Source organism: Jaculus jaculus, chromosome 21, assembly GCF_020740685.1.
Source record: "Jaculus jaculus isolate mJacJac1 chromosome 21, mJacJac1.mat.Y.cur, whole genome shotgun sequence".
NCBI lineage: Eukaryota > Metazoa > Chordata > Mammalia > Rodentia > Dipodidae > Jaculus > Jaculus jaculus.
The window spans coordinates 5,658,409-5,684,094 of NC_059122.1; the positions used below are offsets into that span (position 1 = coordinate 5,658,409).

The window sequence follows — 25,686 nt, forward strand, 5'->3', positions numbered from 1 at the left end:
TAAAGGTGTGCGCCACCATGCCCAGCTGCTTTCTTTGTTTTAGGCGCAGGGATCTGAACCTAGGACCTCATGCCTGCTAGGTAAATACTTTACTACTGAACTACTTGACAGCCCTAATCTTTTCTTTTTTTTTTTTTTTTTCCAGGTAGGATCTCACTCTAGCTCAGGCTGGCCTGAAATTCACTATGCAGTCTCAGGGTGGCCTTGAATTCACAGCTATCCTCCCACCTCTGCCTCCAGAGTGCTGGGATGAAAGGCGTGTGCCACTACGTTGGCAAAATTTTTTTGTTTTTAGGTTTATTTATTTATTTATTTATTTATTTGAGAGCGACAGACACAGAGAGAAAGACAGATAGAGGGAGAGAGAGAGAATGGGCGCGCCAGGGCTTCCAGCCACTGCAAACGAACTCCAGACGCGTGCGCCCCCTTGTGCATCTGGCTAACGTGGGACCTGGGGAACCGAGCCTCGAACCGGGGTCCTTAGGCTTCACAGGCAAGCACTTAACCGCTAAGCCATCTCTCCAGCCCTGTTTTTAGGTTTTTATTTGTTTGCAGGCAGAGAGAGAGAGAAAGAGAGAGAGAGAATGGACGCACCAGGGTCTCCAGCCACTGCAAACGAACTCCTGACGCGTGCGCTCTTTGGTGCATCTGGCTTTCCGTGGGCCCCGGGGGACCGAACCCAGGTCTGTCAGTCCTTGCAGGCAAGCGTCTTCACCCCCACCATGGAAAGTTAATAGCATAAAATATGCCGAGAGCACACAGAACGTGCTGGCCGGGGCAATGGCCCACTGGAGCTGAAATACCATTGCATGGGGAGCCCAGGGCCTGGGCTCCCGTCGTACCCCTCCTCTCTGGCTCTGATTTTGGACAAGCAGGCCTGGGTTTCCCCATCTGTCAAACAAGAGACAAGGATTCCTGCTCTCCCCCCCCCCGCACCCGACAAATGCCAGGGTGTACCTGCCAAACGTACCCCCATGGGTACCTTCTGCCCAGCCAGTCTGTGACTACCATTTCCACCAAGAGGGCTCAAGAGACCCACTGGGCACACAGCCCAGATTAACTCTCTGTGCCCATCAGCCAGGCCTGGACACAGACCACACACACACACACACACACACACACACACACACACACACAGAATGTGCCCTGACAAGACACGCAGGCCCTGGGGCACACAGCACGCGGACACACGGATGGGCACGCGTGCACAGAGACGTACACCCAGATACAGCCGCCGCGCCCCGCGCGCAGACCACATACCCACACACGGGCACAGGTGGCTTCCTGCGTCGCTCACAGAAATGCAGAGATTTGCCTCTACTGTGACAGGCAGATGGTGGGATTCCCCCATTGGGTACCATTTAACGCTCTAGTTAATTTTAAAAAAATTCTAGGTACCCCAAACCTGGGTTTGTTCCAATAACCCCAGGCAGAGCCTAGCCAGAGGGCAAGGAACGTATCAGGACGGAGAGGGAAGGGGGTGTGCTGCCGTGGTTAGGGTCACAGGCTGCTTGTCTAGAATGTGGGCCTCACCCTGGGGTTCTTAGGACGCACTATGGCTCAGGATGGAGAAAGACGCCACTGTGGCGTCCCTTGCATCGACCTCTGGCCCTGCCTGCACCCTCAAGAGGCCATCAAGGGGAGCTCCGGCCCCCACCGTGGCCACTGGTTTGTCTGACTATCCCGCAGGACGAGGGTGTTTGCCGACAACCAGGCAAGTCCAAAGCCACCTCTGCTGTACCCTGCTTTGGACAAAGCATTCCCCAAGGGAGCAGGGGACAAACCCGTATGGATCGGGTAATGCTGAAAGTCTAATCCCCTGAGCTTTTTTTGCACTCCACCAAGCAGTGTTCTCCTTGGGGAACCCCAACCTGTTGTCCAGGCCGGCAAGGATGGCTGAGGGTGAGGAGGGGGGGCAGGCTTTTCCTAGCAGTCTTTGCTGCCAGAGTGTTTTTTTTTGGCGGGGGGGGGGGGGGAAGCGAAATGCAGCCATAAATTTACAGCCTCACTTATGAGTAATCTGCTGTCACGAGCTCAGGGCTGAATTAACAAGGCTTAATTAACGTTAATGTTGTGACAGATCGCGACTCAAGTCAGGAAGCCATCCCCCACGCCCCATCTTCACAGCTCTTGCCTGCGCTTTCCTGTTCACATGGGAGGGGAGAGGCCCGAGGGGGGTTCTCCTCCCTGCTAAAGGGCAAAGCTGCCTCTTTCCCAGGATTAGGAGGGATCTGGGGGTCTCTGAGAGGAAGACCAGCCCAGGACACCAAGAGCCTGGCATGTCCTGCTTCCAAAAGGGCTCCCACACTATCTTAAAAAAAAAAGGGCTGGAGAGATGGCTTAGCGGTTAAGAGCTTGCCTGTGAAGCCTAAGGACCCCGGTTCGAGGCTCGGTTCCCCAGGTCCCACGTTAGCCAGATGCACAAGGGGGCGCACGCGTCTGGAGTTCGTTTGCTGCAGAGGCTGGAAGCCCTGGCGCGCCCATTCTCTCTCTCTCCCCCTCTATCTGCCTTTCTCTCTGTGTCCGTCTATCTCAAATAAATAAATAAAAATTTTTTTAAAAAAGATATCATAATTTAAAAAAAAAATTACTTATCTATTTGACAGAGAAAGAGTGAGAGAGAGAAAGAGAGAATGGGCACCCCAGGGCCTCTAGCCACTGCAAATGAACTCCAGACGCGTGCGCCCCCTTTTGCGTCTGGCTAACATGGGCCCTGGGGAATCGAACCTGGGTCCTTTGGCTTTGCAGGCAAGCACCTTAACTGCTAAGCCATCCCTCCAGCCCAACACTATCCTTTTTCGTTGTTGTTTTCCAGGTTACGGTCTCACTCTAGCCCAGGCTAGCCTGGAATGCATTATATAGTCTCAGGGTGGCCTTGAACTCACGGTGATCCTCCTACCTCTGCCTCTCGAGTGCTGGGATTAAAGGCGTGCGCCACCACACCCGGCACTGTCTTAACAGTTTTTTTTTTTTAATTTTTTTTGTTCATTTTTATTTATTTATTTATTTGAGAGCGACAGAGAAAGAGATACAGATAGAGAGAGAGAGAATGGGCGCACCAGGGCTTCCAGCCACTGCAAACGAACTCCAGACCTGTGCATCTGGCTAACGTGGGTCCTGGGGAATCGAGCCTTGAACCAGGGTCCTTAGGCTTCACAGGCAAGCGCTTAACCGCTAAGCCATCTCTCCAGCCCCTTAACAGTTTTAAAAACCTTGCATTCCACCTCAGAGCAAACCACACCTTGACTGGGGCCCCAGTTTCCTGCTGAGGAACCAATCAGCTGATTCTTGGTGGCAAGGATCTGTCTGGGAAGAGGGTGAGGAGGTGAGAGGAGATTCGCGGATATTATAACATTGCGTGGGGTTCCTTTGCAGTGGCTGGAGACCCTGGTGTACTCATTCCCCCTCCTGTCTTTATTAAATAAAATAAAATAAAATAAAAATTATCTGGAAACAGCATACATGTGTGAAATGAGTACAAGAGGACCCTCTCCCCTCTCTCAAGAGGCAAGCTTCTAAGATAGAGGGAACACTTAGTTACAAGTACCCCCTGCTCAAATCCCAACACTCCCGTTTCTGCCAAGATCCCTCCACTCTAGCAGGACTTTTCTAGACCAGAACCGCCCCCTCCTAATTCAGTATGACCCCCCCCCCCCTCCAACGAGGGCACACCTTATCTTCTACCTCTCCTCTGCAAATTGGAGGACAAAACTGATTCGCTTCAAGCAGGCGTGGTGGCGCACGCCTTTCATCCCAGCACTCGGGAGGTAGAGGTGGGAGAACCGCCGTGAGTTCGAGGCCACCCTGAGACTACAGAGTGAATTCCAGGTAGGCCTGGGCTAGAGCGAGACCCTACCTTGGAATTTAAAACAACAACAACAACAAAAAAAATCTGCTTCAAGAGACAGATGTAAGGACTGCCTGACTCACAGTAGGGACTCAATACAGGGACCCTAGCCCTGCCAGGGGCCACTGGGAAACTGGGCAGGTTCAGGAGAGTCACTGGCGTCCACAGGGCTGCTGTGATGTAGCAGGATTGACCAGTGACGCTGGTGGACCCTCTGAGAGGTGGCCTGGACCTTCTAGGACCTTTCAGGACAGGCAGGAAAAAAAAAAAAAAAAAACTTTCTGGAAATCTTTTCTTTTTAAATTTTTTTGTTCATTTTTAAAAAATTTATTTGAGAGCAACAGATAGAGAGGAAGAGGTAGAGAGAGAGAATGGGTGTGCCAGGGCCTCCAGCCACTGCAAAGGAACTCCAGATGCATGCACCCCCTTGTGCTAAGGTGGGGTCCTGGGGAATCGAGCCTCGAACCGGGGTCCATGAGTTTGAGGCCACCCTGAGACTACCTCGAAAAAAAAAAAAAAAAAAGTAAAATAAAAGACAAAACAGCCGAAGTGCCAGATCTACTCCAGGTCACGCCTGCTCACCCCTCCCCGCCCCCTGCAAGGACATCAGAGCCTGGAAGATATACAAGGTCCCCATCCCCACGGAGGGGCTTGCCGAGCAGCCAGAGTTCTGGCTCTGCAAGACAGCTTGCTGAGCCTCCAGTGTCCACCGTGATCCACGGGCCTCCCTGTCTCTTGGCTCTTCCTACCCTGGTTCACTTTGGCCACAGCTCAGTGCCAGCCTTCTGGGAGCCCTCTGCCCACCCCCAAGCTCCCAGTGACGGAACCCTGTTGGCATCAGGGTGTGGTGCGTCCTGCTGCCCGGATGGGGGCAGAGGCGCAGCCAGCTCCAAGCAGGTGGCAGGCTGACCCCCTCTGCCCACTTTCCTGCCTCCCAAGTAACCCCTCTCTCAGTTCCTGGGGAGCAGGCTCCAAGGAAGCCCGAGAGCCAGACCACCAGCTGCTCTTCCTCCCCCTGCATTAAGCCCGGGCCACAAAGCACCCTCCTTCCCCCACACCCCAGCTCTGCCCGCCTGCGGTGACAGCCTCTTGGCAAGAACTCTTCCCTTCCCTCCATCTGTCAGAAATCGGTGCAGACAGACTGTGACAACCACAGAGAAAGTAGCAATGCTATGCGGACCCCTCCCCTCTCCCTACCCCCCCTCCAATTCTCCCTCCCCCAGCCTCCGCACTCCCTCCAGTGTCTCACCCTCCCCATATGTCCCCATCACTCCCTGCTGCTGAGGGACAGAGCGGGCAGGTGCAGGGGAAGAGGACAGGCCACCACAACCACAGCCCAGCCTCTACTGCCCTCTCTTTCTCCCAAGGATCAGAGCAGGCCTCGTGTGTGCCTCCCCGCCATCTGTATAATGGGTACAGTCATTTCTGCCAGGATACTCACTAGGGGCTGCTATGAACCTAGAGACCACAGTAAGGACTTGCTACACAGAAAAGCTATCTGTAAGACCAGTGGCCTATGTCTCGGCTGCCCTGCTCTGAGGTGATAATAGGATCTGGCCAGACAGAAAAAAAAAAAAAAAAGCTCTGAGGCAACAAGAACAAGGGAGGGCATGTCAGGATTACGATTCTCACCTTATCTGTGGGCAGGTGGGCACCTATCAGAGAAGCGGTGGGAAAGTTGCCCAATGAGACCAGTCACATGACTGTCACAGGAGACAGTGTTGGCGGCCAGGTGCCCACTTCTACACAGCACCTCGGAAACTCAGCCCCACCTCTTCCCGACCTCCGGGCGTGGGTGGCGCACGCCTTTAATCCCAGCACTGGGGAGGCAGAGGTAGGAGGATCGCCGTGAGTTCGAGGCCACCCTGAGATGACAGAGTGAATTCCAGGTCAGCCTGGGCTAGAGTGAGAGCCTACCTCAAAAAAACAAAAACAACAACAACAAAAGAAGTGCTTACTGAGAATTCAAAACGTGGAGGGAGAAGCAAGCCTTTGTTTTATTAAAAAGTTTTTATTAGTGGGCCGAAAGGATGGCTTCAGCTTGCCTGCAAAGCCAAAGGACCCAGGTTCGTTTCCCCAGGTCCCATGTCAGCCAGATGCGCAAGGGGGCGCACAGCGTCTGGAGTTCGTGTGCAGTGGCTGGAGGCCCTGGCGCACCCATTCTCTTTCTCCCTCTTGTTTTCTCTCTGTGTCTTCCTCTCTCAGATATAAATAAAAAATGAAGTATTAATTTTTTTAAAGTTTTCGTTAACATATTATTGATGACTAATAATGAACTTCATTAGGTCATTTTCATGCCCGTTTCACATATGTCTATTACACTCAGACCTGACTCTCCTCTCTGGTTCCCCGCAGCTCAGCTCTTTCCTCACCCCAACTGGTCCCCTTGCAAGTTTCACGCGTCAATTTCTTTGTCTGTAAGTGAGCCACCAACAGCTGCCAGGAACAGCCCCTAGTGCTGCTGAGGAGGGAAGCCCTGCTGCGGAGCTAAGAGCAGCGACCTGCAAAAGCTGGGGTGCCGGCTCCTCTCGCACAGGCTGGCCCAGGGCCCCCGGGGGACTGGCTTCCAAGGAGGGGAGAGCGTCTGAGTTTTAGATCTGGGATGGTCTGCACAGATCAGAATGAGTGGGCCACCCCCCTTCACGAGAGAGACTCGGCACAGGCAGGCATGATCACTGGGTAGAACGAATCCTTGACCTGCCCACTCCACCTGTCAGGCAGGGTCAGGACTCCAAAGCCCCACCCCTCCCCGCCACAACCCCCGGGGGTGAGGAAGCTCTGGGCTGACCCCAGTCACGGCATCTCTGTGCCCAATGCCAGGGAGAGGCAGTGGCAGGCTGGAGGGATGGCTTAGCAGTTAAGGCATTTGCCTACAGAGCGAAAGGACCCAGGTTCGATTCCCCAGGACCCACGTAAGCCAGCTGCACAAGGTGGTGCAGGCGTCTGGAGTTGGTTCACAGTGGCTGGAGGCCCTGGCGCACCCATTCTCTCTCTCTCTCTCTCTCTCTCTCTCTCTCTCCCTCTTTCTTGCTCTCAAATAAATTAAAAATAAAAATATTTAAAAATAAAAGAAGACAGGTGAACAGCCAGGCGTTGGTGGCGCACGCCTTCAATCCCAGCACTCGGGAGGCAGAGGTAGGAGGGTCGCCGTGATTTTGCCACCACCCCGATACTACATAGTAAATTCCAAGACCCTACCTTGGAAAGCCAAAAAAAAAAAAAAAGAAAAAAGAAAAGAAAGCCAGGTATGACGCACGCCTTTAAATCCCAGCACTCAGGAGGCAGGGATAGAAGGATCGCCATGAGTTCAAGGTCACCCTGAGACTATGTAGTGAATTCCAGGTTAGCCTGAGCTAGAGTGAGACCCTGCCTCAAAATAAATAAATAAATAAATAAATAAATAAATAAATAAATAAATAAATGAATGAATGAATGAAAAGGCAAGTGCAGAGCCCAGCACAGGGAACATTAGGAGGGACTTTTTTTTTTTTTTAAGGTAGATCTCACTGTAGCCCAGGCTGACCTGGAATTCACTACGTAGTCTCAGGCTGGCCTCGAACGCACGGCGATCCTCCTACCTCTGCCTCGTTCTGGGATTAAAGGCGTGCGCCACCACGCCCGGCCTCCCCAGGAAACGCTGCGTAAGGACTCCAGGGATCCGATCGGCTTCCCTGGGATTCACGGCAGCTCTGTGCTCAGGCCTGGATCGCGAGGGAGGTAACACACCATGAGGCCCTGGGGACACCCTCCACCCGCCCCATCATCTCCCCCCACCCCATCCCAACCCTAAGTCTCGCAAGTCTGCATCCTGAACCACACACGCTATCAGACCATCGCAGGCTAGACTGACAACAACAGAGATGGAGGAGAAAACAAACAAACAAACAAACAAACTGGATGGGACAGCCCAGGAGGCTCTGACCCGTAGAGGCCCGGGTTCCCTGTAGAGGCGAAGTGGGGATTACAAACAGCCATGGGGCTTTGAGGCCAACGGAGAGCCTTCAAGACGGGGTGAAGCTTTTGTGGCAGGAACACAGTCCTGGGGTGTGGGTGGGGTGGAAGACTGGGTGACCTGGGGTTGCAGAGGAAACAGGTGTGTGTTAGGTCGTGGGCACCGGGCACCCATTGAAACGACCTAAGGGAAGGGGTCCAGGGGAGGAAGCCTGGCTTTGGAGCCAGGGGGTTGCTGCCCGGAGTCCAGGAAGGACAAGGCAGCGGAGGTGGGGAAGGGGCCTGGAATGATGGGTGTTGGGGGGAAATCAAACAACTTAGGGACCGTGGCAGGTAAGGGAGGGAGGGGCTATAATGATTCCGAGGCTCCTGACTGAGGTCCGGCAGCGCCCATACTGGAGACAGGTATAAAGAAGTCCGTTCTGCACCCCTGTGCCGTGCCCTAGGCCCTGGTAGAACTGGGTACCTCTATCCCGCTGGAGGACAAGCTATAAGGACGTCTTGCCTTTGCCTCTAAGTGTGCATGTCTATCCTCACATTCTATTCTTTCTTTTAAATTTGTTTTTGTTTATTTTTATTTATTTGAGAGCGACAGAGAGAGAAAGAGGCAGAGAGAGACAGAGAGAGAGAGAGAGCGTGCGCCAGGGCCTCCAGCCACTGCAAACGAACTCCAGATGCGTGCGCCCCCTTGTGCATCTGACTAACGTGGGTCCTGGGGAATTGAACCTCGAACTGGGTTCCTCAGGCTTCACAAGCAAGCGCTTAACTGCTAAGCCATCTCTCCAGGCTGCTTTTTGTTTTTTTTAACTATTTATTTTGATTTATTTATTACAGAGAGAGAGAGAGAGAGAGGGAGGGAAGGAGAGAATGGGCATGCCAGGGCCTCGAGCCACTGCAAATGAACTCCAGACACATGCGCCACCTTGTACATCTGGCTTACGTGGGACCTGGGGCATCGAACCTCGATCCTTAGGCTTTGCAGGCAAGTACCTTAACCGCTAAGCCATCTCTCCAGCCCTATTTTCTTTTATTTATTTTTAAATATTTTATTATTTATTTATTTGACAGAGAAAGAGGGAGAGAGAAAGAGAATGAATGGGTACACCAGGATCTCCGGCCACTTCAAACGAACTCCAAATGCATGCAAACCCCCTTGTGCATCTGGCTCATGTGGGTCCCGGGGAATGGAACCTGGGTCCTTTGGCTTTGCAGGCAAATGCCTTAACCTCTAAGCCATCCCTCCAGCTCTATTTATTTATTTTTATTATTATTATTTTTCTTTTGGTTTTTCGAGCTAGGGTCTCACTCTAGCCCAGGCCAACCTGGAATTCACTATGTAGTCTCAGGGTGGCCTCGAACTCATGGCGATCCTCCTACCTCTGCCTCCCGAGTGCTGGGATTAAAAGCGTGCGCCACCACTTTCCAGAGCTCCGGAAGGCAGGTCATGTTACGGGAGGTGACACCCACGCCCACAGGCCCCACTTTGGAGGTTAAGGAGGAGAAGGGCCCGGATTTACTGGACCACCTATGCTGGGGGGCTGTGGGAAGGGCAGAAGGGAGCAATTCAAGGCAGGTTTGTGTGAGGGAGGGGGCAGTCTGTGTAAACGAAGTTTCTGAAAAAACTGGGGTCAGAGACCAGGAGGCAGAGTTGACCTGATGGAAAAGAAGAGGTTTAGCTAGTCATGGCGGCTTACTCAGGAGGCAGAGGCGGGAGGATCGCCGTGAGTTCGAGGCCACCCTGAGACTACATAGCGAATTCCAGGTCAGCCTGGGCTAGAGTGAAACCTTACCTCACACACACACACACACACACAAGTAATAATAATAATAGATAAATTTTCATCAGGTACACACACTGTCCCTGGCAGAAGAAAGCAGTGGCTCACCAGTGAGCTACCTGTCTCCAGAGTGCTGGGACCCTTCCCCGTGCGCCCCCACGCTCCCCACATGCCAAGAATTCTTGCACTTGGAAGGATTAAAAGGCCTCCTCGGTCACATGAGGACCACAACTCACTCATCCATCCCCTCATTGTTTTCGTGGGGACTGCTCCGTAAGACGGAAGCCATCAGTGGCACACAGGTGGGAGTGGGCAGGGACTGTGGAGGTTGGCACTGAGCTGTGGCCAAAGTGGGCCCGGGTGGAGAGGATCTGGGGACAGAGCGGGGGAGGGGGGGCGGTGGCGTTCAGCAAGGTGTCTCAGAAACCAGCCACTCGGGAAGACCGCAAGCCCGCCTTTGCAGCGGGGTGGATGTGGGGGGAAGATCCTTGCATGTCTCCCCCCGGCGCTGATGTTCTTGCCGGGGTGAGCAGTTCTGACCTGGAGTAGACTTGGGGCTCCTGAGATGTACGCCTCTTTAGAGTAAGACTTAAAAACATGCGCCTCCTCCTTCAGCCCTCCCTACCCTTGCGGGATGAGGATGTCACAGGCAGGGGTCAGAGGATAAAGACACCCCAACCCTTCGGTCTCGGCTGTAAAAGTCCATCACTGTGCCCTTTAAAAGACCTAGAATCCTCGCCCTTCTGGGTACATCTAGGGGCAGGACCAGATACACACCCTCCCTCCCTTGCGCACCATCTCCACAGGTCCCCAAGGCTCTGGACTCATTTCCTAATAAGGCCCCTTGGAAGGACTCCTAACTAAACTGGGCCAGTAAGTTCCAACCAGGGGCCACAGGGGGGGAGGATGACAAGGGAACCTTTTGGGGCCCTCTCTGGCTCGTCCTACTGCAGCTAGCACCGTGGCACAAGAGGCCATCCCTTGAGGATGAGTGGCATACATGGGTAAGGAGGGTGTCATAGCTTGCTGGGCCTTGGGCATGCCAGGGTCTTACTGTCAGTAACGGACCCTACTGGCGCCCGGAAGGAGGTCTTGATGGCCCCGTTCACAAGTGATCTCCTAAACTCTCTCTGGCACACAGGGGAAGGTGCCCCCTCCCCCTCTCCAATATAGTCAGGATTTTTTATTAAGGTTGGTGGTTTCACTGTGGGTGGATCCTAGGGTCCAGCCCTAAGATGTGGAGGCGGATTGAGAATTCCAGTCTAAAGATTCGCAAGGTGCATGAGAGCTTTGCCCTGGAATTCACTATGGAGTCTCAGGCTGGCCTCGAACTCACGGCGATCCTCCTACCTCTGCCCTCGAGTGCTGGGATTAAAGGCGTGCGCCACCACACCCGGCTGCCTGGAGTTCATAAGTGTGCTTTTGGCTTGTGGCTCCTCTCTCTCTCTCTCTCTCTCTCTCTCTCTTTCTCCTTGGACCTGCCTTCACAGGCATGAGCAGAGGGTGGACATCACCCCCTGGCCAACATCAGGTGGACAATAGCAACAGGAGAGTGTGCCAAACACTGGCAAGGGGACACTGGCTGTAACACCCATAAGCCTGCCCCCAACACTACACCGCCTCCAGGGGGCGCTAATTCCCACATCTCCATCAGCTGGGGACCCAGCATTCAGAACACCTGAGTTTATATGGGGGAGACGCCTGAATCACAGCACCACACAGACCCCAGGTCAGAGAGACAAGACGAATCTTACAGTCTGGTGGCAGGCCCTCACTATGTGACTTCTTCAATTGAGGATGTACTAGGGTTTGGTGGAACCCCACGCTGTGTGGGTCCACTGGGTTTCTGGTACTTTCCACGGGCTGGAGTTCAGGCTCAAGGGACCTGAGCTGCAGCTGAGCTGGGCTGTAGCCAGGACTGGCTGACCCTGACAGGTCACACATGCTAGCCCTCTCTGTATCAGACATTCCAGACAGGTGAGGCCGGAGGGAGCCGACATAACTGTTGTGGATGGTTTACAGGCTCATCAGCAAAAGCATCAGCATGTAAAAGCTCCAAGTAAAACCAAAAAAGAAAAACAAAAGTGTCCAACATTTGCTGGGCATGGTGGCGCATGCCTTTAATCCCAGCACTCGGGAGGCAGAGGTAGGAGGATTGCCATGAGTTCGAGGCCACCCTGAGACTCCATAGTGAATTCCAGGTCAGCCTGGGCTAGAGCGAGACCCTACCTTGAAAACCAAAAAAACAAACAAAATCCAAAAAGCTCCAAATAACTGGAGGTCCTCTACAAGGGAAGGAATACATGCCTGATACTGAAAACCTAGGATGGGCAAAGTCATGAATGAGCCCTAGGATGTAACATCTGCTGGTAAATGTATATACTACATTCACCAAACTGCCTGGTAAGCACTTCTCTTCATGTTCATACCCTTACATTAATGCTACCCTCACTTTTGGTAAAGAACCTTCTCTTTTCAGATGGCAGTGACCTTGGGATGACTCAGAAGGCATTATGGTGCTGAGAAGAAGTGACAGGAGTGCTCAGCACTGAAATATTTCCATCACACCTTCCAAGGCTCAGGGTCCATTGCGGAAGAGGTGGCAGAAAGAAAGTAAGAGCCAAAGGAAGGGTAGGACTCCTTACAACGTGCTCCTCCAGACACAAAATGGCCTGGATATCCATGACCTCACAGTGCCTGACACTACCTACACAAGACCATCATAAGAGGAGGAAAAGATCATGACATCAAAATAAAAGAGAGACGGATTGACAGAGGGAAGGGATATGACAGAGAGTGGAATTGCAAAAGGGAAAATGTAGGGTGGGGGAATTATTGACTATAATTATGGAAGTTGTCAATAAAAAGTTAATTAATTAAAAAAAAAAACAAGGACTGGAGAAACGGCTTAGCAGTTAAGGTGTTTGCCTGCAAAGCCTAAGGACCCCCAGTTTGATTCTCTAGGACCCACGTAAGCCAGATGCACAAGGGGGCGCATGCGTCTGGAGTTCGTTTGCAGTGGCTGGAGGACCTGGTGCACCCATTCTCTCTTTCTCTCTATCTGCCTCTTTCTCTCACCTCTCCAGCTACCAGTAAATACACACAGCCTGGTGGGGTGTATTCACACGTTTGGGCCACCTTCATGGGGGTGGAAAGGAGAGGGTCGTTTTGGCCTCAGCCTTGACATGTCCAGCATGGTATTTTTTTTTAATATTTGATTTATTTATTTATGAAATAGAAAGAGAGAATGGGCAGTCCAGGGCCTCCAGCCACTGCATACAAACTCCAGACACATGTGCCCCCTTGTGCATCGGGGTTCGATTCCCCAGGACCCACGTCAGCCAGCTGTTGAAATGGACAAGTTCACGAAACCCCTGGCTGGCCGTCCCTCTGGATGGACACAAAGCCGTCATCGTGAAGAATATTGATGACAGCCTCTCCCCACAGCCATGCTGGGGTGGCTAGAACTGACTGCTTTACCCACAAAGTGACAGCTGCCGTGGGCAAGAAGAAAACTGCCCAAAGATCAAAGACCGAGTCTTTTGTGGAGGTTTATAACGATAATCACCTCACGCCCACAAGGTACTCCGTGGATATCCCCTTGGACAAAACTATAGTCAACAAAGATGTCTTCAGAGACCTGGTCAGCTCTGAAAGGTAAGGGCCAGACGGGAGGCCAAGGTCAAGTTTGAGGAGAGATACAAGATGGGCAAAACAAGTGGTTCTTCCAGAAGCGTCGGTTTTAGATATAATAAAACGATCAAAACAGTACTTAAGGACTGGAGAGATGGCTTAGCGGTTAAGCGCTTGCCCGTGAAACCTAAGAACCCCGGTTCGAGACTCGATTCCCCAGGACCCACGTTAGCCAGATGCACAAGGGGGCGCACGCGTCTGGAGTTCGTTTGCAGTGGCTGGAGGCCCTGGCGCGCCCATTCCCTCTCTCTCTCTGCCTCTTTGTCTGTCACTCTCAAATAAATAAATAAAAATAAACAAAAACTATATTTTAAAAATATTTTAAAAACTAAAACACACACACACAAAAGCTCCAAGGAGATGTAGACTGTACTACTGAAACTGGTTTCTGGCTATGCATGTACACAGTTCAGACCTGAGGGTTATGACAAGATTCTCAGGGGGGCCTGTAGGTTAACTCTCACAGCTCCTATCCACCCCCCCCCCCCCCCGGGCAGGGCACCCTGCTTCTGGCTCTGTGCCTCAGGGACCTGAGCAGCTCCTTGGAGACCCCTGCATTGTGGGTGTGTGGGGGGGTGCTGGCTAGGGTGGGACTCCAGCCACCATGAAAGCCCTGGATCTCCGGAAAACAACAACATTCCAGAGAATTAGGGTGGAGAGGGTGGCTAGACATGCCCCACGCCCAGTGAGTGAGATGCCAAAAGCAGTAAGTACCTACCGATGGCTACTTGGCAAGGTGGGCCTGCAGCCTCGGCCCCCGCTGCTTATAACTACCCGAGCCCTCAGGATGGGGCCCAGACAGCTCGCCGCAGGCTGTGGCAAGCGGGGCAGGCCGGGAACAGCTTATTGGCACCTCTCCAGCTACAAGTAAATACCGGGCACAACAGCCCGGTGGGGGACATTCGATTGGTTTGGGCCACCCTCATGGGGGTGGAAAGGAGAGGATCATTTTGGCCTCATAGCCTTGACATGTCCAGCATGGTTATTTTTTAAAAATATTTTGTTTTTTTATTTATGAGAGAGAAAGAGACAGATAGAGAGAGAGAGAGAAAGTGGGCACGCCAGGGCCTCCAGCCACTGCATAGGACCCCCAGACACGTGCGCCCCCTTGTGCATCTGGCTAACGTGGGTCCTGGGGAATCGAATCCGGGTCCTTAGGCTTCGCAGGCAAACGCCTGAACTGCAAAGCCATTTCCCCAGCCCCCTGTTTGTTTGTTAATATTTTATTGTTTATTTATTTATTTGACAGAGAAGGAGGGAGAAAGAGAGACAGAGAGAGAGAGAGAGAGAGAGAGAATGGGTGCGCCAGGGCCTCCAGCCACTGCAGACAAACTCCAGACACGTGCGCCCCCTTGTGCATCTGGCTTACGTAGGTCCTGGGGAATCGAACCTGGGTCCTTAGGCTTCGCAGGCAAATGCCTTAACCACTAAGCCATTTCCCCGGCCCCCTGTTTGTTTGTTAATATTTTACTGTTTGTTTATTTATTTGACAGAAAAAGAGGGAGAAAGAGAGAGAGAGAGAGAATGGTCATGCCAGGGCCTCCAGCCACTGCAGACGAACTCCAGACGCGTGCGCCCCCTTGTGCATCTGGCTGATGTGGGTCCTGGGGAATCGAACCTGGGTCCTTTGGCTCTGCAGGCAAACGCCATCCCTCCAACCCCCATGGTGGTTGTTTGTTTGTTTGTTTGTTTACCCACTCAGGTACACACACCCTGCTCTCCAGTACACACTTCCAGGAACATGCAAGCGTGCCCACAGCCAACAGAAAGCGCTGCGAGGGTACGGGGGTGGGGGGTGGCAGATGGCAGCTCTGGGCCTAGGGAGAAGGTGGGGGGTGGGGGAAGGCTGGCTTGAATGTCGCTGGATCCAACCGGGGCGGTCAGGAGAGCCCGTGCTTGTGGCCTGGCAGCTATTTAGCCATGCAGCTTAACCTGGGCCTGACAGAGCCTCCCTGTCTCTCAACAGCTGCCTACACTGTGAACCAAGGGAGCCACCAGGCCCTGGGGCCACCCAGAAGCAGCCGCCCTGGGACCCAAGGCAGCCGTCCAGGTAGCCAAGTCCTCCCTCCCCGCCTCCACCCCCAGGCAGCTGACCTACATCTACATTTCCCTGGCTGGCTCTTCTAGGAGCTTCCCTCTCTCGGACGTGTCCTTGGAGGAAGAGGAGGAGGACTGGAGCGGATGGTTCCCTGGGCAGAAACCACAGGCTCAAGAAGGAGGTGGGAAGGCCTCTCTCTCTCTCTCTCTCTCTCTCTCTCTCTTTCCCTCTCTCTCTGTGCAGGCATGACTACTGTGCCTCAGTCTCCATCACCCTTGCATTGTATCCAACCCAACAGAAAAGCCCAAGAAGACAGAAGGGAAAAGGACCCGAGGGATGGCTTAGCGGTGAAGGCCTTTGCCTGCAAAACCAAAGGACCCAGGTTCGAGTCCCCAGGACCCACGTGGGCCAGATGCACAAGGGGGCGCATGCGTCTGGAGGTCATTCACAGTGGCTGAATTGCACATTCTCTATCTGCCTCTCTTTCTCTCTCTCTCTAATAAATCAAGACATAATAAAATAATTTTAAAAAAGAAAAGAGGGCTGGAGAGATGGCTTAGCGGTCAAGCGCTTGCCTGTGAAGCCTAAGGACCCTCAGTTCGAAGCTCGATTCCCCAGGACCCACGTTAGCCAGATGCACAAGGGGGTGCACGCGTCTGGAGTTCCTTGCGTGGCTGGAGGCCCTGGTGCACCCATTCTCTCTCCCTCCCTCTCTCTCTCTTAAATTATATATATTTTTTTATAAAGAAAAGAAAAAAAATGAAAGAACCATTTTGATCTCTAGTTTCTCAGCGGGGTGAGAAGTCCTTGGGGCTAAAATAACATTTACCCTTTATCCCTGCTTTGCTCTGAGCAGCCTAGACATGATTACTTTGTGTCAAGGGGCTGGGACAGGGTGGCCCTGAGCTTCAGGAATAGGGAGATCTTTTTGAGCTGGTTGTCTGACTGGAAAGATGACCATTCAAGGGTATTGTAGAGATGGGAAAGTCCTCTCTGGAAATAATGTGACAGTGATGAAAATGCCCATGTCAGCGATTCCTTCCTAAGCCTTCATCTTTTTTAGTTTTGAGGTTTTGTGTGTGTGTGTGTGTGTGTGTGTGTGTGTGCACGTTTTCACCAGATAGGTTCTAGCTGTGTAGCCCAGGCTAGCCTAATATGCAAGATCCTCCTCAGCTTTCCAGTGCTGAGATGTACCACCTATTCAGACCTCCCACGAATTCCTCTTAGGGGAGGGGAAAAAAATCAGATAAATTCTCAAAGGTATAGTAAGAGAATCCCAGCACTGCATAGCCCAGAAGAAAATCAGTACAGGTAAGCACTCATCCATCAACAGGAAACGACGTCACAGAATGTGTGTGGGCCACTCATGCATATACATACTCACACACGTAGCAGAGTACAGCCCAACTCTCTACAACAGCCGTGTGAAGCCGGGCGCGGTGGCGCACGCCTTTAATCCCAGCACTCGGGAGGCAGAGGTAGGAGGATCGCCGTGAGTTCGAGGCCAGCCCGAGACTACATAGTGAATTCCAGGTCAGCCTGAGCTAGAGTGAGACCCTACCTCAAAAAACCAAAAACAACAGCAACACCAAAACAATAAAACCGGGGCTGGAGAGATGGCTTAGCAGTTAAGGCACTTGCCTCCAAACCCAAAGGACTTCAGTTTGATTCCCCAGGACCCATGTTAGCCAGATGCACAAGGGGGTGTACGCATCTGGAGTTCGTTTGCAATGGCTGTAATTCCTGGTGCACCCATTCTCTCTCTCTCTCTCTCTCTCTCTCTCTCTCTCTCTCTCTCCCCCCCGCAAAATTAAAAACAATGGTGTAAATATACATAATTATGTGCTATGAAGAAAAGACAATTGGCATAACATGACCTCATTTTGTTCAAGAAATGTTAGGTTTCCTATTAAAACCATGAAATTACTTTTCACATAATCAGAAGATGCTTGCTGCGAGGAAAATAAATACATAAATAAAATCAATTGAAGGGGCTGGATGGGATGGCTTAGTGGTTAAGGTGTTTGCCTGCAAAGCCAAAGGACCCAGGTTTGATTTCCCAGGACCCATGTAAGCCAGATGCACAAGGGGGCGCACGCGTCTGGAGTTCTTTGCAGCAGCTGGAGGCCCTGGCGCACCCATTCAGTCTCTCTCTCTTTCACATAAATAAAGAAAATTAAGATATTAAAAAAAAAAAACAAAACATGGATTGAAGTAAGTTTCAGTTCCAGAATTACCAGTAACTAGCTAAATCTCATTATTTCCCTGAGCTTAAACTTCCCCTACAGGACAAGGGCAATAGTTGACACTTTGCCTCCCAGGCACATGTCTGTGAGGCACAAACTGGAAAAGGACACACTGGCGGCCAGGAAGAAGATGGCCCAGTGGATAAAACCCTTATTGCACAAGTCTTGAGTATATGAGTTCAGATCCTCATTCCCCATATAAAAGTCAGAAGCTGAGCCGGGCGTGGTGGGGCACGCCTTTAATACCAGCACTCGGGAGGCTGAGGTGGGAGGATCGCCGTGAGTTCGAGGCCACCCTGAGACTACATAGTGAATTCCAGGTCAGCCTGGCAGATGTGTGCCCATACACATGAACACACACACACACACCAAATAAACAAATAAATGAAGGGCTGGGCCGATGGTCCAGTAATTAAAGGCGCTTGCTTGCAAAACCTGGTTTTGTCCAGGTTTCACTCCCCAGTGCCCACGTAAAGCCAGATGCACGAAGGGGCTCAAGTATTTGGGGTGCCTTTCCAGGGGCAAAAGGCCCTTGGGTGTCCCTTGATACTCTATCTCTGCTTCCAAATAAGGAAAATACTTAAAAAAAAAAAAAAAAGAGAGAGAGAGAGAGAGAAGAGATATAATGGGTGCGACAGGTTTATGGCTGGAAGCTGATACAGTCTCCAGAGTGGTAGAGATGAAGTCCCTTGAGACAGTTCAAGGCCAGTGCCCAGGGCAGTGAAGGTCACTCCTAAGGATTCGGGGGAGGCTTTCGGCAGTCTGTCCTGCCACGTTTCAGAGGGCAGGTGTGCACCGGCAATGAGGGGGCGTTTTTTGTTTTTTATTTATTTATTTGAGAGCGACAGACACAGAGAGAAAGACAGATAGAGGGAGAGAGAGAGAATGGGCGCGCCAGGGCTTCCAGCCTCTGCAAACGAACTCCAGACGCGTGCGCCCCCTTGTGCATCTGGCTAACGTGGGACCTGGGCAACCGAGCCTCGAACCGGGGTCCTTAGGCTTCACAGGCAAGCGCTTAGCCGCTAAGCCATCTCTCCAGCCCTTTTTTTTTTTTTTTTTTAAAGTAAAGGAGAGAAAGAAAAGAGCTGAAATTTCAGAAAGGCTTGGACTGTGGACCACGTATAGCAAGTCACATCACTACCAATGGCCAAGTCGCTCCTCTGAGTCTTTCATTCCCTTTAAGACGGGAGTAAGAAGAAAATGGCCTTCACTCGTGAACAGCAGCAAAACTAAAGAAAACAAGCTGCCCCGGTGACTCCATGTGTGGGACAAGCCGGTATCTGTTGTTGGCAACTTCTGGAAAGATCTACCCAGTGCCCCACACGAGGCTGGCAGAGCGAGGAGAAGGGCAGGAGATTGAGGGGAGGGTCTGGTTAGGAGGAAAGGTCCTGGGGAAGGTGGCACCTCGTACCAGGAGCAGCCTGCCTGCACGGTATGGGCATTTTCTGGCTAGGCATCAGTTGGCCACTTAAAGGCTGGAGGCCAGCCTGACTCCAGAGCCCCCGTGCCTCCTTCAGCCCCAGGCTGGACTTCCTGGAAGGGCGAGAGGCCTTGAGGGACATGACCACTGTCCCTGGGCCAGGAAAACCATGTCACCTGGTTTACTCACCGAGACAACACCTGCCTCACCAGCCTTCTGCGTCTCCCTCCCTCTCCCTCTGGGAGGGACCCTTTTGGCTTCACCTGTTAATTGCATTTCCCCAAGGACAGGAAGCTATGGAACCAGCCTCCTTAGCCACGCAGCACCTCAAAAGCTCAGCAGGGAGTCTGACCCAGCAGGGCCCATGGGACACCTAAGAGACAGCGGGCACAGCCAGGGGAAGAAGCAGGAAGCCAGAGAGGCTCTTGCCCTTCCCAGCTTCCTTACTGAGACCAAACGGGCCTTGACTGTTGGATTCCAGCAGACTGGGCTGGGGCGCTGGGACTTGGGGTGTCTGCTGGGTTTGGTACCCTGCAGGGGCTCTCTAGTGAAGCTCGAAGCTCCCCCCATTATCCTAACCCACCGCCACTCACAGCCCACCTGCTGCTTACCAAAGCACGCGATGTCATGTGAACCCCCCCTCCCGTGTCTGGGAAGGACCGTTGTCACCTCGAGGCCATCAGCCAAAAGGACGAGAGCTGTGTGTCTGATCCAGGAGTGCACAGAATTGGGATTTTTTTGTTTGTTTGTTTTTGGCATGATCGAATTCCCTTATCTCAGTTGGGGAGGGGGGGTAGCCAGGAAGGCTTCCTGGAGGAGGTGACCCCTGCACTAAATCTTCTCACATGACCAAATAAAGAACAGACAAGGGCTGGAGAGATGGCTTAGCGGTTAAGCGCTTGCCTGTGAAGCCTAAGGACCCCGGTTCGAGGCTCGGTTCCCCAGGTCCCACGTCATCCAGATGCACAAGGGGGCGCACGCGTCTGGAGTTCGTTTGCAGAGGCTGGAGGCCCTGGCGCGCCCATTCTCTCTCTCTCTCCCTCTATCTGTCTTTCTCTCTGTGTCTGTCACTCTCAAATAAATAAATTTTAAGAAAATTAAAAAAAAAAAAAAAAAAAGAACAGACAGTGAGGGAGCAGGAAAAGTGTCCCAGCCAGGTGGGCCAGCACAAGTCGAGAAACAGATGGGCAGAAGCAGCAGAGCTGTAGTAGTGTCCCGGGTCAGAGAAGAGGCAGGAAGAAGCCGGAGGGCACTGAAGACAGAGCTTGGCACAGAGGGCCAATTGAGAAGCCACTGGGGCTGATTTATCCTCAGGGCACTTGGGAGAAAGTTGCCTGGTTAGTTGAGGAAACCAAGGTTCAGAGACAAGCAGCACACCTCTCAGAGGCTGCATCCAAAAAGAGAACCGGGGCTGGACAGACAGCTCAGGGGTTGAGGCGCCTGCCTGTGAAGCCTGAGGACCCGTGTTCGAATCTCCAGGTCCCACGTAAGCCAGACACACTGACACGAGCATACAATGTCACACATGAACACAAGGAGGTGCACGTGTCTGGGGTTCCTTCACGGCGTGCCTATTCACAAGCTCTCTCTCTCTGTCTCTCTCAAAATAAAAATTAAAAAAAAAAAAAAAGGCTGGAGAGATGGCTTAGCGGTTAAGTGCTTGCCTGTGAAGCCTAAGGACCCCGGTTCGAGGCTCGGTTCCCCAGGTCCCACGTTAGCCAGATGCACAAGGGGGCGCACGCGTCTGGAGTTCGTTTGCAGTGGCTGGAGGCCCTGGCGCGCCCATTCTCTCTCTCTTTCTATCTGCCTCTTTCTCTCTCTCTCTGCCTCTTTCTCTGTCACTCTCAAATAAATAAATAAAAATGAACAAAAAAATAATAATGAAGTGGGGGGGGGAGGCTGTACCCTGGAAGCCACTAATTGTCACTAGTTACAAGTACCACTACCCAGTGAGCGAGCTCCAGCCTGCAGCGTGGCCCAGGCCAGTTAGGTGACCGTGAAGCTCTGGTTACAGGGCTGTGGCCACTCTTCGCTAACCAGGAGGGACCAGTGACGGTGGCCGCGGCCAAGGGGAAGGCAGGTGACCACAGAACAAGGGGGATCTGGGTGCCAACTCACAGACCAGCAAACCATTCTTTCCAGGGAGGAGTTGGTGGGTAAGGGGCTTAACATGTCATCCAAGGATGATGGCCTAAGCTAAGGGGGTCCAGTTCCTTCCCTCTCTGGGCCCCTCACAAATTGAGAACGACTCGGGTCTTCACAGGATCACCCCCATATTACAGAATGGAGGAACACCAGAGGATTGCCATGGCCAGGGGCTGCTCTGTGAGCGTAAATCCACGCTGTGGTGCTTGTTGCTTTAGGAGCAAAGAACCAGCCAGAGATTAGAGCCCCCCACCCCATCTCTACCCCATACCAAGGAGCAACAGGAAATGGAGGCCTACGTGACCTTCATCCACATTCTGGAGTCCCGCCTGACTTCCCCTGGCTGCGTACTGCCCCCCCCGCCCTCTCTTTAGGGGTCCCCCATCCTTCCTCCCCTTTGAAGATGGGAGCCGGACCTCAAGACCTATACAAGCTTCCTCAGTTTTCCAGCTCCCGGTCCCCAAGGGGCCAGTGCCTCTCTCTCTCTGTGGATAAGGATCAAGACTTAAAAGCCCTCAGTGTGAGTTCCAGAGTTGGGTCACCTCTCTGAGCTCCAGAGCCCTCTGGAGCCACATGGGGTGGGGGGGGGCATGCCTGCCACCTATTGGAAGATGAAAAGCTCTGGGCTAGAGAGGTTGCTCAGCGGTTGGCGCACTTGGAGCTCAACTTTGAGTGCCTGAGCTGGGGTTCCCAGACAAACCACATAAAATCTGCAAGCTGGGGTGGACCTCTGTAATTCCAATATGCCCGTGCTGTCGGAGTTTCCTAGGGCTCAAAAATGAAGCCATGAGCCGGGCGTGGCGGTGGCGCACGCCTTTCATCCCAGCACTCGGGAGGCAGAGGTAGGAGGATCACCGTGAGATCGAGGCCACCCCTGAGACTACGCAGTGAATTCCAGGTCAGCCTGGGCTAGAGTGAGACCCTACCTCGAAAAACCAAAAAAGAAAAAAAAAGAAAGAAAGAAAGAAAGAAGGAAGAAGCCATGAATGAGAGAGACAGACAGACAGATAGAAAGAGACCTTAAGCCAGGCGTGGTGGCGCACGCCTTTAATCCCAGCACTCGGGAGACAGAGGTAGGAGGATCGCTGTGAGTTCGAGGCCACCCTAAGACTACGCAGTGAATTCCAGGTCAGCCTGGGCTAGAGTGAGACGCTACTTCGAAAAACCAAATAACAAAGTAAAACAAAATAAAGCCTTGCCACCAAAGAGTTAGAAGATGAGGACTCACTTAAACGTTGTCATCTAACCTTCACATATGTGGCACATTTCACCCCGCCCCGCACCCCCCAACAAAGATGACAGGCCCTGAGGCAGGGAGAGTGGGCATTAGCTATCATTCCTCAAAGCCAAACTCGGGTGCCACTTCCTCCAGGATCCACTCCCCCCCAATTCCTAAACCCCCAGAGTTCCTTCCCTTATCAGCCTCCGGGTACTAAGGGTCTGTGATCTGCACCTTGGGAGGGTTGGGGGGGGGGGGGATTCGAACTCATTCTTTTTTTTTTTTTTAAATTATTTATTTATTTATTTATTTGAGAGCAACAGACACAGAGAGAAAGACAGAGGGAGGGAGAGAGAGAGAGAATGGGTGCGCCAGGGCTTCCAGCCTCTGCAAACGAATTCCAGACGCGTGCACCCCCTTGTGCATCTGGCTAACGTGGGACCTGGGGAACCGAGCCTCGAACCGCGGTCCTTAGGCTTCACAGGCAAGCACTTAACCGCTAAGCCATCTCTCCAGCCCTCGAACTTATTCTTAACCTTCCTGCTGACCTCGCTGATAAATCCCAACTCCACATTTTGCAGCTCAGACGCAGATACAGAGGTGGAAAGTCAACGCCCCTTTGGGCGGGGGAAGGAAGGAAAGGGGTTAGCAGTACCATGGGAGGTGTGGGTAAGGAGATACCAGAAGTCTGGGTGAGTCTGGGCAGGTAGTCTAGAATGGCGGAGGGGGGGACCCTCAGTGGGCTTCTAAAACGTCCAGCCTCCCCTCTTCTTGTTCCTAGACAGCCTGGCATGAACCCTTCCGGAGCTCCAATGGGAAGAGGCAGGATGGGAGGGACGCGGCTATTGCTGCCAGGCACACAGGGCAACGGGCTCCACAAAGCCCGCCTGGCGCCTCGTGCAAGCTACCTAACTCGCTTCTCCGCCCACCCCCCCCCCGTGGGTGCGCCCTCCGTGCGCGCGCGTGGGGGACGGGGCGGTGGGGTGGGAAGGAAACTTCACACAGTTGCGCGGGACAGCGTGGGGCCTCCACGATCCCTTGGCTCGGTGTTCCCCCAGGACTCATTCATCCGCGGTCTGGGGCTGGCTGGCTGGCAGGGCGCGATCGGGAAGGGTGACTCGACATAAAAAGCAAAGAGGGCGTCGGCCTGGGACCTGCGGTCACCACGAGGGTGAGGTGTGGCGCGCCCGAGCGCACGCGCGCGCGCGCGCTCGGAGAGGTTGAAACCCCGGGACCCCGATCTCGTGGGGAGGGGGGGCGCAGAGTCCCGCACACCCACCGCCGCGTGATGATTGGTGGCTCCGGCCACCGAAGCCTGTGGGGTGGTCCTTGCCCAGCCAATCACGGCCCCCCCACCCGGGGAGTCCATTCATTCACAAAACCATGCAAGGTGGGGGGGGGGAGAGAAAATAAATAAATAAAAGGTGGTGGTGGTGATCGGAGGAGCTGCGTGGAACTTAAAAGAGCCGCGTGCGCCCCCAGCAAGGTGGCGGTGGGGTTTGGTCCAGATAAAAGGGGGATCCGGAGGGTTTGGATGGTGGACTCCTGGGAAGGTGGGCAGGACGGTCAACTTCCCAGGCCCACAGTTCCGGCCCAACCGTCCTGGGTTCCACCCAGCTCTCCGCCTAAAGAGCTAAAGGGCCACCCAGCCCCGGGGGGTGTGTGTGTTGGTGGTGGGGGGGTGGTGGTTCCTGCTTGCCCAGGCTTTGGAGCAGGTGGCCCGGTGACGGCTGGAGCCACGTGCGCCACGGAGCCCTGCGCCCCCTCTTCCATCCACGCCCTCCCTCCCCAACCACAAACACACACACACACACACACCATCCCCCGACTCACGACAGTCGTCCTCGTCGCTGTTGTCCGAGCAATCATCGTCTTCGTCGCATCTCCACACCGAAGGGATGCAGCGCCCGTTCCGACACCGGAACTGACCGTCTTTGCACTCCTGGAGAGGCCCTGCGGAAGGGGCATTGTGAGCAGAGGCGGACCCAGTGTTCCACCGGGCAACAACCCTTCCAGGCGCTCCCAACCCCTCTCCCCACAACCCCAGCCACTGCCGGAGGAATAAAATAAAGCTTGGCGAGGGGTGTGTGTGTGGGGGGGGTCGATGCCAAATTGCCCGGAGGCCCTGGGCACCTCGATCCCTCCAAGGGAGGAGAGGATGCTATCTAAGGAAGGGTTCCACGGCTGTCGGTGGCATATCCCTCCACCCACCCCTCCCCAAGACCAGGCACTGGTTCCCATCCGTTATATACCTTCCATTGAGACACAACCGCCCCACAGTGCACAGTCAGACCCGGCCCACGGGGGAGCACCCTTCCCCTTCGCTCCCCCCCCCACTGCACACGCGCGACCCGGGGCGCCCCCTCCCTCCCTCCCCATTTCGCCGTCGGCCACCCTCCGCGGTGTACGCGCAAGGGTCCCGGGCAATGCATTGTCGCCAAGGGAACCCTCTGGGCTTTTTTTTTGCACACCCGGGCTATGAGAATCCAACAGCTCAACCCCACCCCCCACCCCGAAACACACACACACACACACACACACACACTGTCAAAGTTCACGGTCGGTCGAGCAGCATCGCCCCCCCCCCCCCGCGCACACACACACACACCATGCATCCATCCACCCTCACCTCCCCCCCCCACTCCGCACCCCAAGAAGCAGGAACCCGGAGGGCAGAGCTCTGCACCGTGCACGGTACATTCAGCCAGCTTGCTACCCTACCCCGGGGGATGGGAGGAAGCTCATGCATGGCACACACCACCACCATCACCGATCTCTCTTTGTTGGACGTTCCGAGTCAGGCCCCAGGGAGCCACCAGCCACCCCCCCCCAACTCCCTCCCCCCAACACACACACACACATTGCATGCACGCACCTTGACCGCCGGGTTGCGGGTTCGCAGCCGCCGCCGTCGCCCTGAGATGTCGGGGTGGTAGGAGCAGCAGCAGCAGCAGCAGCAGCAGCAACGCCAGCGGCCCGGGCACCCCCCGCTCCGCTCGGCCCATGACGGGGCCCGAAGCTCGGGCCGCCGCGACTCAACCTGCCGAGTCCTTGCCGCGGCGCCGGGGCTGCCGCTGCCCCCGCCCCGGCTCCTCGGGTGCATTTCAAGCAGGTTCCGTGACGCTCGGCGGCGGGGGGCGGGCTCAGGCTCTCGGGCGCGCGGCCCCGGGGCCCGGTGGGCGGGTCTCCAAAGCGCGCGCGCAAGCGCGCAAGCGCGCACTGTCTCTCTCTCTCTCTCCCTTCTTTGCAGCCTCCTCCTCCTCCCTACTGCCTTTGATCCTCCCTTCTTTACCCCCCCCCCCAACCCACCAACCTTTGGCACCACGATCCCTGTCCTGGATCCACTCTG

General features: G+C 53.9%; 1 protein-coding gene across 12 annotated transcripts in view; it reads right to left on the reverse strand.

Annotated features, from left to right (window-relative positions):
* Window positions 1–25,386, reverse strand: part of Lrp8 (LDL receptor related protein 8) — a 109,737-nt gene extending 84,351 nt beyond the window's left edge. For all 12 annotated transcript variants that reach the window (XM_045139307.1, XM_045139305.1, XM_045139306.1 and 9 more), the window contains exons 1-2: window positions 25,213–25,386; window positions 24,171–24,290 (exon numbers count right to left, since the gene is read on the reverse strand). In XM_045139307.1, coding sequence (XP_044995242.1) covers window positions 24,171–24,290; window positions 25,213–25,342 — 250 coding nt within the window. In that variant the 5' untranslated portion in view covers window positions 25,343–25,386. The remainder of the gene's footprint in view (window positions 1–24,170; window positions 24,291–25,212) is intronic.
* Between the last annotated feature and the right edge of the window lie 300 nt (window positions 25,387–25,686).